At 38.1% G+C, this 15,050-nt stretch overlaps 1 protein-coding gene across 2 annotated transcripts in view; it reads left to right on the forward strand.

Moving 5' to 3' along the window:
* The window catches only part of Nup205 (nucleoporin 205), a 75,282-nt gene that overhangs the window by 40,357 nt on the left and 19,875 nt on the right, over nucleotides 1-15,050 (forward strand). For both annotated transcript variants that reach the window (XM_004629857.2, XM_023713679.1), the window contains exons 23-33: nucleotides 2,705-2,819; nucleotides 3,610-3,759; nucleotides 4,380-4,451; nucleotides 4,750-4,907; nucleotides 5,643-5,723; nucleotides 6,712-6,903; nucleotides 7,394-7,664; nucleotides 7,767-7,865; nucleotides 10,833-10,981; nucleotides 13,008-13,199; nucleotides 14,296-14,417. In XM_004629857.2, the coding sequence (XP_004629914.2) occupies nucleotides 2,705-2,819; nucleotides 3,610-3,759; nucleotides 4,380-4,451; nucleotides 4,750-4,907; nucleotides 5,643-5,723; nucleotides 6,712-6,903; nucleotides 7,394-7,664; nucleotides 7,767-7,865; nucleotides 10,833-10,981; nucleotides 13,008-13,199; nucleotides 14,296-14,417 (1,601 nt within the window). The remainder of the gene's footprint in view (nucleotides 1-2,704; nucleotides 2,820-3,609; nucleotides 3,760-4,379; nucleotides 4,452-4,749; nucleotides 4,908-5,642; nucleotides 5,724-6,711; nucleotides 6,904-7,393; nucleotides 7,665-7,766; nucleotides 7,866-10,832; nucleotides 10,982-13,007; nucleotides 13,200-14,295; nucleotides 14,418-15,050) is intronic.

The raw sequence follows: 15,050 nt of genomic DNA on the forward strand, positions 1-15,050 counted from the left end.
TTTTTGTCCCTTCTGTGTGAACTTCAACACTGCCTCAGTGTAAATGATTTTAAGTCATTTCAAGTTTATGGCTCTGCTGTGTGAACATATTCTGTTGCCTTTTGTTATTTTATCTTTTTTTAAGAACATATTTTCAGACTTGAATGTATAGTCAATCTTATTCACAATAGCATGTTTTATAAACGTGTTGTGAACATTGAATTGACAAATCCTGAAATGTTGCTCCTAGACCAAATATAGGATTGATTCCTGCAAGCTTCTTAGCATCTGATGACTCCGTAACTTGGTTTTATGTGTATTTCTGTTTAAAAAACACCTTATGTAGTATATAGTATGGATTCATTAACATCGAGATCAGGGCTAATGACATTGTAACTCAGCCCTGTATGAAATTTATCGTGACATACTTGCTTTCTCTGAAAGACACAGCACATCCTTTGTCTTAGAAACATTGCATACCGCTTCACAGCAACTTAGGGCTGTTGTAAGCAGCAAAATCACCAATAAAAAGCACAAAAATGGGGAAAATATGCTTAAAAGACCATGGTAAAAACCCGTGTTTGCAGTGGAGAGCTGGAGTAAGAAGGGAAAGTGTTGTTTTAATTGCATGTGAATTGGATGGCTGAAAGTCTTTACTGGTTTGTCCACGAGAATGTCTAAGCGTGATCTGAGGGTTACAAGGAAGTTTTAACATATAGGCAAATTCACGTGTATGGAATCTAAAGAGTAGGGATTATGTTGAGTCAAAAGATATTAACAGTTTTATGACTTCAAGTTTTAACTTACAAATAAGCATACTAGTAACACTATTTTTTTTTTTTTTTGGCGGAACCGGGGATTGAACTCAGGCCCTTGCGCTTGCCAGGGAAGCGCTTATTCCACTGAGCCATCTCCCCGGCCCAGTAACACTATTTTTCAAAGATGCCAATAATGGAGTTTCCTTAAAAGCCTGCTACATAGGAAACATTTAGTAAATAATCATTTATAAGGTTTAAAGTCATTTATAAAGTGAAAGTTTCCACTGAGGATTAGCCAAATACTGAGATTTGCATTTTACAACTAGAAATTTTGCTGATTTGCATGTAACATGGTACTTGTCTTATTACTACCTTACTTTTTTATTTTTTTTATGATGCTAAAGGTCAAACCCAGAGTCTTGTGCATGGTAGGCAAGTGGTGTACCATCATGGTTAACCTCTAGCCTGTTTATAATTTTGTATGAACTGATGTCTCTTTGTTGTGCGAACTAGTGTGGAATTCCTTGACTCAAGCACTTCTTGCCTCAGCTTCCTGAGTAGTGCGCCTGTAGATGCGTCCCTGACCCCCAGCCGAAATAGTGTGTATTGATGAAGAACAGTGGACAGTTTTGACTAAGAGCTACTTTTACTTGCATAAATTTTTTTGCCATTTTTATTCAGACCTTTATGATATTCATATGTGTAATAGAAATCTTTTATGTAAGAGCTAGCCACTTTTTATGTTTGATATAAGTTTTTTCCTCCAAATCTGTTTTTTTTAGTTTCTAAAAATAAACTTTTTATTTAGAGTTTATATTTATTACATGATTGAATTTATAGATCTTTGTAGGTTTTTGCAGTTGCTTCAATTTTGGAAAGTTTATTATTTTTCTGAGATTGAGATAAAATAAGTGGTTCTCAGAATTCACTGCCAAGTAGTTTGCTACTAATAATGGCTGAAACACTAAAACTTGTTAATTAACTACATGTATTAATGAATGTATTTAGAGTGATATCAATATTATTCCTATATCACCATCACTTCTAATTATATTAATATATTTTCTTGAATGGAGGAAGTCAAGGACCATTTGTAATCTGAGCTGAAGTTTTGCCCTTTTGTCTGTTTTGCTTGAGTTGTTGATGCATCTTAATTTTAACCTTAATGCATCCTCAATTTTAGTAGTTCTGAGTCATTTACGGTTATCTTAAAATGAATCGTACAAAAACTGATTTAGAGATTTCTTCTTAAAAGAAAGAAAGTGTTATGGTTTGTGTCTAGGTGTCCCCTCAAAGCCTCATGCAATCATTGGGGCAGTTTCTAGAGTTTGTGTTTAATTCATGATCCTGTCCTGGGATTATCGGCGTGAGTGCTGCACCCACCCTGGGTAAACAGCCTGAACCCAGTGTACGGAAGGGAGAGAGGCTTGCTACCCGCTGCAGCCGCTGCTCCTCTTTTTGGCTCTTGCTCTTTGCTCTTTTCCACTGCCATGTGCCACTCTGCTTCAGAGCCAGCTGGTTATGGACTAAAACCTCCACAAACTGAGCTAAATAAAGCTTTCCTTCCTTAATTTTGGATGTTGGGAATTTTGTTTCAGCAACTAGAGAAAAGTAACTGAGACAGAAAGAAAAACAGAAATTTCTTCTTTATCCAGGCATGGTGACACGCACCCGTAATCCTAGCACGTGGGTAGCTGAGGCAGGAGGATGGCAGTGAGTTCGATCTGACCTCTACTACAAAGTGAGGCCTAGGTCAGCCTGAACTGCATAGCGAGACCCTGTCTAAAGAGGACAAAAGCAAAATAAAGGATGAAAGAAATTTCTCCTTTAAAAAATGTTTATTATAATTGGTACATGTTCACAGTACATGATGATTTTATTCCTCATGGTGAGTCCGTGCCCGGACACAACACATCTCATCTCCTCCTCCTCCCCTTCCCCTTTGCAATCTGCTCTTACTCCATCAGGTGATATATCAGCTGTGTGCATGCTCTGATACTTCTGGTCCTACTATGAGGTACTTGAGAACCAGCCAGGATTTCTTATTTTCTCAGCTGCAGCATCTGCCTTTCTCTAACAAAGGTAGGGCATTATTTTCCTTTATCACTACAGATTGATGTTACTGATATGAAACATTTGGTAGCAGAGGTATTTCCAATTTTAACTTCTGATTTTGGAATATTTGCACATAAATAATGAAATTAGGAATGGGACACAAGTCTAAACATGAAATTCATTTTTGTTCACATATACCTTAAACATATAGCCTAGAGGTCATTTCATATAGTATGTTTCAGTGTGCATATATTTTGACTGAAAATATAAAAATAATACTGGATTTAAAAAATATTGTATAAGTCACTCCTAATACTAATTATGTGTTAAACCAGCTATCCTTAGTTATTTTAAGAGATATTTTTGCCGACATGGTCACGCAAAAGAAAAAAGAGAGATAGCATAAAATTATGCAGCATGAGTATAATTGCTTCTAAGCTTGTGTTGTGAACTCAAAATCAACTTTATGGTAGTTTATATTGAGTTATGTATTCAACACCTTTTAAAAACAAAGTATTAACATATTAGTATCAAATTGTGGAATACTCAAGGTTTTTATGGAATTATCCTTGTAATAAAAACTAATTTGTTCATTTTGCCTTAGCTCATCTTTCATGGACACATGCTACCTTAGGTTTTTGCTTTATACTTTTTTTTTTTTGTAATATTACAGAGTGACAAATTGTAATGTTGGCAAGTTTTATAAACTTATATACTGTCACATGGGCAAGTATCTGATTAATTTTGAACTGATTTGCGTATGTTCTGATCTTGTGCTGTTACTCTGAGCAATGAAATTTGTATGTTTACATTCCAGAATATGAAATTTCTATGTTAAATCAAATGTCATGGCTTATGAAAACTGCCTCAATAGAACTCAGGGTGACTTCTCTAAATCGCCAGCGATCACATACCCAGAAACTCCTCCACCTCTTACTGGATGACATGCCAGCAAGACCATACTCAGGTGAACATTGCCTACACTGTGCCAGGACTGGTCTTTATTAGTTCAAGTACAAATCTGAATCTTAGGCTGACAATGTGGTTAGAGACCAAGTCAGTTCTTCTCACCCCTGGAATGTTTCTCCTTAATATTTAGAACTCATCCCACTATTATTTTTGCTTTAAGAATCCATAATAGAAACTACTTAGTGGTATTTGTCACCCTGAGCCAACATGACCCAAGCTATTTCAGTATGCATTATGCAAATTAAACTTAAGTATTTTGTACCATCTGTTTCTCATGATTGGGTCTTGCCAGTTTCATGGTGCTGGTGATCAAACCCAGGGCCTTGTGCATGCAAGACAAGAGCTGTCCCACTGAGTGACATCCCCAGCCCCTGTTTTGCCAGTTTTGAAATGTTGATAATCCTTTTAAAATTTTGAATGGTTCCCACAAAGATGGAAAGAATTAGGTAAATGCAGATAGTTTTCATGGATCTTGGCATCTTAGTTATGCATTTGCACAGGGCTCTTTGACCTAGCAATAGTGATTGCCTAGAAATAAAATACATTGTTTCAGTCTCCAAATGAATGTTGTTTGAGTGTGTTCTCTACTTCTCAGTCTTATTATTTCTGCCCCACCAGATGGGGAAGGAGGAATGGAAGATGAAAACAGGTCTGTCTCTGGGTTCCTGCATGTTGACACTAGCACGAAAGGTAAGTTTGTTTGTGCGACAAATTTATTGTTTTATAGACATTTTCAATCACATTACTGTTACTTGCCCTTTCGGCAGAACTAGTATAGAAGAGTAATGTAAAGGATTGTCATGCACAAACATTTTTTTAATAACTAGGATTATCAAATGGAAAATATTTTGTAAGTGAGTAGATCAGAAATGAAATGAGATTTGCATTGCAGCATGGTCATCAGATTGAACACAATCTTTGGGTTGGGTACGAAGGTTTGTTCTTCAGTGCCCTGTGTATGTAATGGTTTACTTCTTACTATTTTTAGTACGTCGAAAAATTCTAAGTATTCTTGACTCGATTGACTTCAGTCAAGAGATCCCTGAGCCTTTGCAGTTGGATTTTTTTGATCGGAACCAGATTGAGCAAGTTATTGCAAACTGTGAACATAAGAATTTACGTGGACAGACAGTCTGCAATGTCAAGGTAAGGATTGCTTTTAAAGTAGGTGCTTTATCAAGTAGCTTATACATTGATCTACCAGAAAAAAAATGTTTTGTTTTGTTCTTAGAAATTTTGTTTACTGACTTTTATTTTTTGGTTTTTGTTTTGTTTTGTTTTTTGTTTTTTAGTAAGGGTCTATGGGGTCTACAGGGTCCCACTGTGTAGATCGGTCTCGTAGTGATCCGCCCGTATTAAGCCTCCCAAGAGCTGGGATTACAGGTGTGCACCACCACACCCAGTCTCAATCGTCATCTCAGCATACCCAGGGATTGAACCCCGGCTGCTGTGCTCTGCCTAAGCAGGCGCTATAATCTGCTGAGCTATTTGGCTGGCCCTATTTATTAACTTTTGGACTCAGGTTTTTATCAAATATGTAGGAATTAAAATTTTATAGTCAGCCTAACTTCTGTAAAAGGTTCTTTATCCTCTTCCTTTAATAGTTGTACTGCCTAGCTAACAATGTGGGGTACTTTAAACTACTTAAATCTTAACCAGGTAAAAAGTATTGTCCTCATGGGAAGGAAGATGATATCCTAGGCATTACCTGGTAGAGGTGTGTGAGGGGTAGTTAGTATTTTGTCTGGAAGGTTGACAGATTACTATAGGAAAAGATTCTGAAACTTTTCCCTTCAGGATAGTTTATAGTGCTTTCTAGCTGTTGCTATTCTACCAGTGTCTGAAATGGCCATATTTTCCCTTTTTTCCCTAATTGTGTAGCTTCTTCACAGAGTTCTGGTGGCTGAAGTAAATGCTCTTCAGGGTATGGCAGCCATAGGACAGAGACCTCTACTCATGGAGGTAAGCTTTATTAAGTATGTGTTAGTGTTTGTCCTTTTAACTGCTTAAACTGCTTACTTGCTCAAAGACAAAACTGTAAATAAACCTATAGTTCATTAATTAGTGAACTATTTAAAAATTAAGCTGTTAGGGAATTGCTCACTTTAGATGTTACATTTTTTTATAAACTCAATTGAGTTTAATGCTTGGTATGCCAAACTAAATGACTTCTGCTATGCTAGTTAGGGGTCTTTCTGTGAAAGAGTGACTTATTTCAGATGAGGAATTGTGGTAAGAAGTCCAATGGGAAGAACCACCTCCATGGAAACATAGCTGGCCAGGCCATGTAAAGAAATAGACCTCTAAAAAAAAAAAAAAAAGAAAAAGAAATAGACCTCTGAGGAGAACAAGCCATTAAACTTGGGCTCTGGGCAATTACCATGCTCTAGAGCTAAGTATAAGTTAAGTGGACTATAAAGGTAGACGCCCTTCTGTGCCGCCTCTGTCCCTTGAGTTAAGTTGGGTGTTGCGGTGCACACCTACAATCCTAGCATTAGGGAGCCTGAGGCAAGAAGGTCACCATGAGGTTGAGGCTGGCCTCAGCTGCATAGTGAGACCTTATCTCAAAAAAAAAAAAAAAAAAAAAAAACCAACCAGGGCCAAAATAAACACACACACAGCTTGTATGCTAGTTTTATATCTTTGTTTTCATAACCATGGCTTCCAAAACATGTAGAGGTATCTGCTACACAGCATGCACATGATAATTTTTTTTTCTTGTTCCTGTTCTTTTTTCTTTTTTTTTTTTTTTTTTGATACTGGGGACCAAATTCAGGACCTTGTGCTCGTCAGCCAAGTGCTTATGCCACTAAGCTATTTCCCTGGCACTTAACTTTTCAAATAAATGTTTTCTGAATATCTGACAATGTTAAGAAATAAGAATCTATGGATAACAGACTTTATTTTACCTGTATGTATTAATTTTGCATTTCTATTTCTGGGGCTTTAGGAGATTAGCACCATTCTGCAGTATGTGGTGGGAAGAAACAAACTGTTGCAGTGCCTGCACGCGAAGCGGCATGTCCTGGAGTCATGGAGGCAGCTGGTGGAGGTCGTCCTGACAGCCTGTCCCCAGGACCTCATTCAGGCCGAGGACCGGCAGCTGATCATTCGTGATATTCTACAGGATGTACATGATAAGGTGGCATGGTTCCTAACATACTTCCTGCTGCTGAACAAATATGTATTGCATATATAGAATTTAAACATAATTTGGCCCCTAAATTTTTTCTATTCTAGATTATAAGTAAAACAGAGCTGTGAAATACCACTCTTTGGGCGTTATTATGTTGTACAGTAGGGGTTCTCAGCTAGTGTGTGGATCAGTTATCTAGGTTGCCTTGTCACATATCAATTGGCTGTTCTCACCTGGGACCTAAGGTGAGAACTGTGTGGGAATCCAGAAACCAGAGCCTCCCTGTCAATTCAGGTAGCAGTCTCTTCTGGTTAAGAGCACCTGTTAACCAGTATCACACTTGAATTCCTCCCTCATATATTAGCCTTGTTTCTTTGAACAGCTGTTATATTCCATCCTGATCATGCTGCAGTAGTTAGAAAATTAAACGTGTATGGCATTGTTGCTCTCCTGTCAGGGTGCAGTATCCTCACCATGATTTCCTTTGTGCTCTAAGATCCTGGATGATGAAGCAGCGCAGGAACTGATGCCAGTGGTCGCTGGCGCCGTCTTCACCTTGACCGCTCACCTGAGCCAGGCGGTCTGCACAGAGCAGAAGCAGCTGGTGGTCTCTGGGTCCGGAGAGGCCCACTACGCGTTCATGCTCGAGAGCTCTTTGTCCTCACCTCCTCCAGCAGAAAACCCGCTGGTGGGTTTCGCTTCTTCTGTTGGAGATTCTTCACTGCACATCATACTGAAGAAACTGTTAGACTTCATTTTGAAGACAGGTTTTTTTTTTTTAATCTATAAATTTTCTATAATTACAACTTTGTATTTGTTTTAACATTCATTGAAAAGTTTTTCACTTGACTGCATCTCTGATCTCCTAGGTGGTGGATTCCAGCGAGTGAGGACTCACCTATACGGCTCTCTGCTTTATTATTTACAGATTGCCCAGAGACCAGATGAACCAGACACCTTAGAAACAGGTATCACTAGGTCAGGTCCTCATTTTTCTTGCGTTTAGAGAAAAATCACTTCTCTCACTTTTTGCTAAGCACAGCTGTAGTAAATGAGTCTTGATAATCATTAAAGCATTCAAAAGTTGAGGCAACATGTTTAGTTTTTGATAAGTAGGAATTATACTAAGGTTTTAAAAACCATTGTGTGTAAAGCTTACTTTGTCTCGTATTAATTATCCTTATTGTGGTTATATGGTGTGCCTTAGAAGCCTAGTGTATTAGGCCATAATAACCAAATGGTTTGTTTGGCACATTTATGCCAGACAGGTTTCCCATGTATAATGAATGCATTTGTCATGGAGAATTGGTACATGTTTATTATATCTTAAGTTTTTTTTTTTTAACTTCTCCCTTTCCTCTCCTCTGTTTCCCTCTCCCATAGTTCCCTCTCCCATCTGCAGAGGAACTAAATCTAACTTAAGTTATTTTGCTCTTTAAATTATGTATACTTTGGGTTTCTCATACAAGAGAACCATGCAATACTTAATCTTTTAGTTCTGATTTATTTCACTTAGCATTGTGATCTCGAGGTGCATCCAGTTTACTATGAATGGCCCAACTTTATTCTTTATAGCTAAACAATACTCCATTGTGGATATATATCACATTTTCCTTATCTTTTCGTCTGTTACTGGACATAAAGGCTGTTTCCAAGATAGAGCCATTGTGAGTTGTGTTGTTATAAATGTGGATATGCATGCATCATTGTGATATGATGTCTTTTAACTCTTGGTAAGACATCCAGAGAGAAATAACTGGTTCAGATGGAATTACAATTTTTGTCTTTTGTGGAATCTTACATGATTTCCATAGTGGTTGTACTAGTTTACATTCCCATTAGCACTGTGGAAGGGCTCCTACCCAAAGCTTGTCCAGCATTTGTTTTTTGATAGTAGCCATTCTTTGTGGACTAAGATGAAATCTCAATTTCATTTTATTTTAATTTCTCTGTTAGCCAGAGATGTAGAACATATTTGCATGTATTTATTGGCCATTTTATATTCCTTTTGAGAAGTTTCTCTTGCTTTCAATTACTATTCTTTTGATTGAGTCTTTTATTTTGGATGGTCTGATATTTTTCTTTTTGTTTTTTTTTCTTTTTGGAATTCCTTTACTTTAGATATTAGTCCTCTTTCCAAGGAATTGCTTAAAACAAATTACTTCCTATTCTCTTCATTCTGTCCTCACCTTGTTGATTGTTTCCTTTGCCATGCCCAAGCCTTTTTAATTTGACATAATCCTGTTTATTCTTTCTTTTTTTTTTTTTGATGTATTTAGTGCAAGGTCTCACTACACAGATCCGACTACACAGATTAGACTTGTAGTGATCCTGCTGTTATCAACCTCCCAAGGGCTGGGATTACAGGTGCATGCCATCACGCCCAGTCTCAGTCCCCCTTTCAGTGTGTCCCAGGGGTGGGGCCAGCACAGCACACCAGAGATTCAAACTGGCCCCTGTGTCTGCTTGCAGGTGCTTTGATCTGGCCAGCCCTTGTGGGCACATATTCTTTTTTTTTTTTGGCGGAACCAGGGCTTGAACTCAGGCCCTTGCACTTGGCAGGGAAGCACTTATTCCACTGAGCCATCTTCCCGGCCCTGGCACGTATTCTAAAAGTCAGGAAAAGTAATAGATTAATTCAGAGAGGCTTTTTATTTTTATTTATTTATTTTTTTTTAACATTTATTTAGTGTGTGTGTGTGTGTGGCCAGCTCAGCCCACCAGGGGGCACGGCTGGCTGGCATGTGGTGCTGGGGGATCGAACCGCAGTCCCTGTGCTTTGCCAAGCTTGATTCCAAGTAGGTGCTTTAGACCACTGAGCCATCTCTCCAGCCCAGAGAGGCTTTTTAAACAAGCATGCATTTCTTTTAAAAAGATAAAAGCCTTGGGGTTCCCCAATGCCTCACATTTTTCTCTTTAAAATTTTAAAGCAAATTGGCAAAATCACCACTAGATGGAACTCAACAACATGCTCTTTAAGGAAGTCCTCAAGAATGCTCATTCAAAAACTTCTGCTAGCTGGGATTGGTAGTGGATACCTGTAATCCTAGCACACTGGTAGGCTGAGTTTGGAGAATCACAAGTTCAGACACAGCCTGGTCAGTTTAGAGACTTTGCAACAGACCCTGTCTCAAAAGTAAAATAGGCTGGGGATATGGCTCTATTTAAACACTTTGAGTTTAGTCCCATAGTCACAAACAAAACAAAAATAGTCTTAGTAGTTGGGAAGAAAATTATGAGATTAATTACAAACGCAGATTACTGCTTTACTTGTAAACTTCTCATGACTAATACTTTTCCAAATAAACATACTGATATCATCATGGAGACTTTTTTTTCTGCATTGTACCTGATGTTTTTTAGCTGATTTTTCAAAGATACCAATGAAATGTAAAAGTAGATGGGTTACTAAGTGGGATACAAACAAGATACAGATCTTCTGAGTGCTTCAGAAGATCAGCAATACATCTCTAAATTTGGAATGATTTTCTTGAAGACTCGTAATTCATTTTGATTTCCTGAAGAGTGACACCCTTAAAGAAATCAAGATTGATATTTGTGGCCCAACCTGGTAACTCAGTGATTTAGGAGACCCTTTCTCATTAAAAAAAAAACCCAACACAAAAAAACAAAACAAACAAACAAACAAAAAAACGGTTTGAGGGAGTGTAACTTAGTACAAAGGCTCTGGTTTAATCACTGTTACTACATAAAAGGAAAGAAAAGAACAGAAAAGAAAAACTTCTTTTCCTGATTCTGGTATTTCTGTATACACACATGACCTATGTGCATTGTATTCCTGAGGTTCACCTGCCCAGACTCAATTTTCTGGATGTGCAGTGCTGAAAGGATTTTGTTACTGCGTATGAGGTAGAATTACTCAGTAGCTGAGCTGCTTTCTATGGAAGGTTTTTTTTCTGTTTTAATCCTTTTAGCTAAGAAAACCATGTGGGAAAGGCTGACAGCCCCTGAAGATGTGTTTAGTAAACTGCAGCGAGAGAACATCGCCATCATTGAGAGTTACGGGGCCGCCCTCATGGAAGTGGTCTGTCGAGACGCCTGCGATGGCCATGAGATTGGAAGGGTAACGTAACTCTGGCCATTTTCATTTTTCTTACCCCCAATACCTCTCCCCACCTCCCCCACTGCAGATTTAACCCACGGCTTCACAATGAGCCATATCCCCAGCCCTTTTTTACTGTTATTTCTGAGACAGGATGTCTGAATCCTTAAGTTGCCTGGATGGGACTCAAACTTGCAATCCTATTGCCCTGGCCTCTTTAGAGTACTGGGAGTGTATGTATATGTTAGCTCAGCTGTAACTTTTATTTAGTAGATTATTAAGTAATTTGACTTTTTTTTTTCTTTTTTGAGCTATATGACATAGTTGGATAAGTCCAGATATGGATTGTGATTTAACTAATTTTTGATTTTTATCTATTTGAGACAGGATCTCACTATGCAATTTAGGCGTACCTTGAACTCACTTTGGCTGGTCTTACAATCACAGCAATCCTCCTGCCTCAGCTTCCTGAGTGCTGGGATTGCAGATGTGCACCACCATAACCAGTAGTAATTTGACTTTGTGAAATAAAAACTAACTTCTACAGTGAATGTTACATATTGAGAATTACTTCCTTTTGAGAACATATTATGATGAATTTGCTATAATATGACACTTCTGGTTTGTTTATTCAGATTATTTAAATCAGTTTAGAATCTTCAATCAGAATTTCCTCTTATAATTAATCTTTTTGTTAATTTTGAGGTTGGCTTGTGTAACGGCACTGGTAAAAGCAACAAAGATGCTGGTTAACAAAGATCTTGGGTTAAGACAATTCCAAGTAAATTGCCCTTACACTAAACATATCTTTCTCTGCCTGAATGCTTTGTGGAAAAGAATTTGCATTGATTATGTACTTCCTTAAAATACTGAGACACGCTGCTGCTAATGTAATGAGAAGATAATTTCCTCATATTGGAAAAGTATAGATGCCAGCGAGATAGCCCAGCAGTAGGTACCGCACCTGCCTGGCAAGTGCAAGGTCCTAAGTTTGATTCCTGGTATGAAAAAAAAAAAAAACCCATACCAAGGGCCAGGGAGATAGCTCAGTAGAATAAGCGCTTACCTGGCAAGTACAAGGGCCTGAGTTCAATCCCTAGTTCTGCAAAAACAAAACAAAACAAAAACAGACATACATTTGAGTCATGTTACTTGGAAGACTATCGAAAACAGAATTTTGAGAAATAGGATAAAATATAAATTATATAGTAATCTCAATTATGTTAAAAACTTGGTGTTTTTTGTTTGTTTGGGTTTTTTTTTTTTTTTGGTATTTTGTGCCTGTTTTCAGCCTCCCCATTGCTGGGGTCACAGGTGCACACCACCACGCCTGACCTTGGTCACTGGCTCAGCACACCCAGAGGTGGGGCTGGCGCATTGTGTGGTGCCAGGGATTGAACCCTGTCCCCTGCACTTGCTGCACTTGCCTAAGCAGGCCCTTAGTCTGCTGAGCTATCTTGCTGGCCCTATTAAAACATTTTGAAGTATTTTTTTTGCCTAGAAAAAAATAGAAGGAGACAGGCCAGAATGGGTGGCTTGCCATCTGTTTATTTGATTGTATATTTATATACTTTTCGAGGTTTTCTGTAGTGAATATGTCAAACCATAAAATTAGGAGAAAAAACTATTTTAAAAACTTCTCTAACAAGTAATGTCTAGATTCAACTAAGATATGTTCAGTGTTGGTGTGTTAGGTTTTGTTTCCAAAATATAACTAACTATTCTGAAAGTTTTTGTTAATAAATTGAGATTCTGCATGCATGGTGTTTTCATCTTCTCAAAAAAAAAAAAAAAAAAAAAAAAAAAGATAATCAGCGAAGACTTCAGAACTCTAGAAAAACTAAACTTTCAGAGTGTCATGCAAAATTTCCTTGCACTTGCAAGGGCAAGAATTTACTAAACGGATTAAAGAAAAAAAAAAAGGGAACTTTACTGCAAGCAGCTTTCTCCCTATGCAAAAAGCTCTAAATACTTTTAGATAAAAGCAGTTGTTACTATTGTGGATTTTGGTCATCATCTGAGCATAGCCTTCGTTCGGTCTTCCCAGATGCTGGCCCTGGCACTCCTTGATCGGATTGTGTCTGTGGATAAGCAGCAGCAGTGGCTCCTGTACCTTTCCAACAGTGGCTATTTGAAGGTGCTTGTGGACAGCTTGCTGGAAGATGACCGAACTCTCCAGAGCTTGCTCACGCCACAGCCTCCCCCTTTAAAAGCCCTTTATACTTATGAGTCGAAGATGGTAAGGCTTGGTGGACATTTGATGTGAGATGCCATGTATATTGTATTTCTATAGTGTAAATTGTATTCTGTTTTTAAAAATTTTAAAATTTGGGGGTCTACAATTAATGTGTTTTCTAAAATAGGCAAAAAAAAAAATGAGTTGAAATTCCAGGAAGGCTGATGGATAAAGGCTTGCTGTATACTTAGTAAGGCCACTGAGATGGCAGTGTGACCCCCAGTGTTCTGGAGGGAGAGCAGCGAATTCCAGAATGTTCTGGATGTGTTAGAACTTCAATGTGCTGGCCCTACTTTTTTTTCCCATTCGCTTACCCTCCCTTCAGTGTCTCCTCTACTTTCCCATTTATGAAAGATTTGTTTCCTTTTTTTTTTTTTTTTTTTCCTTTTCTCACTTTTTAAAAAACTTCCCTTCCTTCTTTTCCCATTTTGTGCAAGTTCGCCTTTAAGCACAGGATTTTTAATAAAGAATCTACTTCTCATTCCCTAGACTCCAAATATTTTAATTTTTGTTTCCTTCTGGTTAAACTTACCATAAATGTTACAGTATTGGAAACAGTGAAGACATAGATTATTAATTTTTTCCTTCATTTATTTATTGAATAAGAATTCATTAAATGCCTATTACTTGCCAGGTATCTACTAAGTAATAGAGAGAAAGCTCTCAGCAAGATAAATTTATCTGCTTGGTGAGATTATGTGATGATGACAGAAACTAGAGTTTAATTGAATTTTTAAGTCCTGCAAAGCATTGTGTGCAGGCCCTGTAGATACACTGTGCTGCTTAGTCCTCATAAAAATCCAATGAGAAAGAAGATAATGTCCCTGTAGCTGGCTCAGAATCTGTCTTCAGTAGTGATTAAAGATAAGAAATGTGGAACCAACCTGTGCACTTGGAGGTTGAGGCAGGAGGATCACTGTGAGTTCAGGGCTACTCTGGGCTACATGGTGAGCTCAAGGCCAGCCTGAATGACTTAGTGAGACCCTGTCTCAGAAAAAGAAGAAAAAGAAAAAGAAATACTCCGTGAAAGTGTCTCAGGTTTGTAGAGGGCCCTTGGCTGTGATTTCAACACTGTTCATTTTCTTCTGTGACTTCCTAGGCGTTTCTCACGAGAGTGGCTAAGATACAGCAGGGTGCTTTGGAGCTGCTGAGGTCTGGGGTGATTGTGAGGTTGGCGCAGTGCCAAGTCTATGACATGCGCCCAGAAGTGGACCCCCATGGGTAAGTGGCCACACTTCCTGGCCTGGGAAGCTCGCAGGAAAGGGTTCTTAAGGAGAAAAGAAATCCTAGGGCTGGAGATGCTCAGTGGGGGAGCAGGTCTCTTCCCATGTGTTAAACTACAGCTTTAATCTCCAATGTTGAAAAGAAAAAATGTAAATAGTAATAATAATAATTTTGCCATTGATTTATAATTCTGTTTGCTTTAAACAGTACTTTTCCATCTTTTGGGGTAGCAGTCATAGGCCCCTAATGCCTTCCACTAAAAGTAGTAACAAGAGATCTGTTAGTAAATGTGTGCCTTTCAAACCTCCACGTTTTGTTCAGTAGAACTACTTGTTTTCAGTTACAGTGCCCTTTGAAATAGTGTAGTGAATTTATGAGTGTCCTCCTCCTAGTCATTTGAGTGGTATTTTTCAGAGCTTTTCCCACCTTATTTTAATGTTATAGCTACTGTTTACTAACGGAAAAGCTTCAAATAAAATTATTTTCGAATTGAAAGCTTGCCATTCTTTTCCATTTGAATGTGTAATATTCAGTGTGAAATTTTATTAGTGCATATTAGGCTTATGGAGTAATGAATTTTACTTTGGGGGATTCATGCATCAGTTGAAATTCTTTCACCGTAGATTTTTT

Source organism: Octodon degus, unplaced genomic scaffold (assembly GCF_000260255.1).
Source record: "Octodon degus isolate 3935 unplaced genomic scaffold, OctDeg1.0 scaffold00032, whole genome shotgun sequence".
Lineage (NCBI taxonomy): Eukaryota > Metazoa > Chordata > Mammalia > Rodentia > Octodontidae > Octodon > Octodon degus.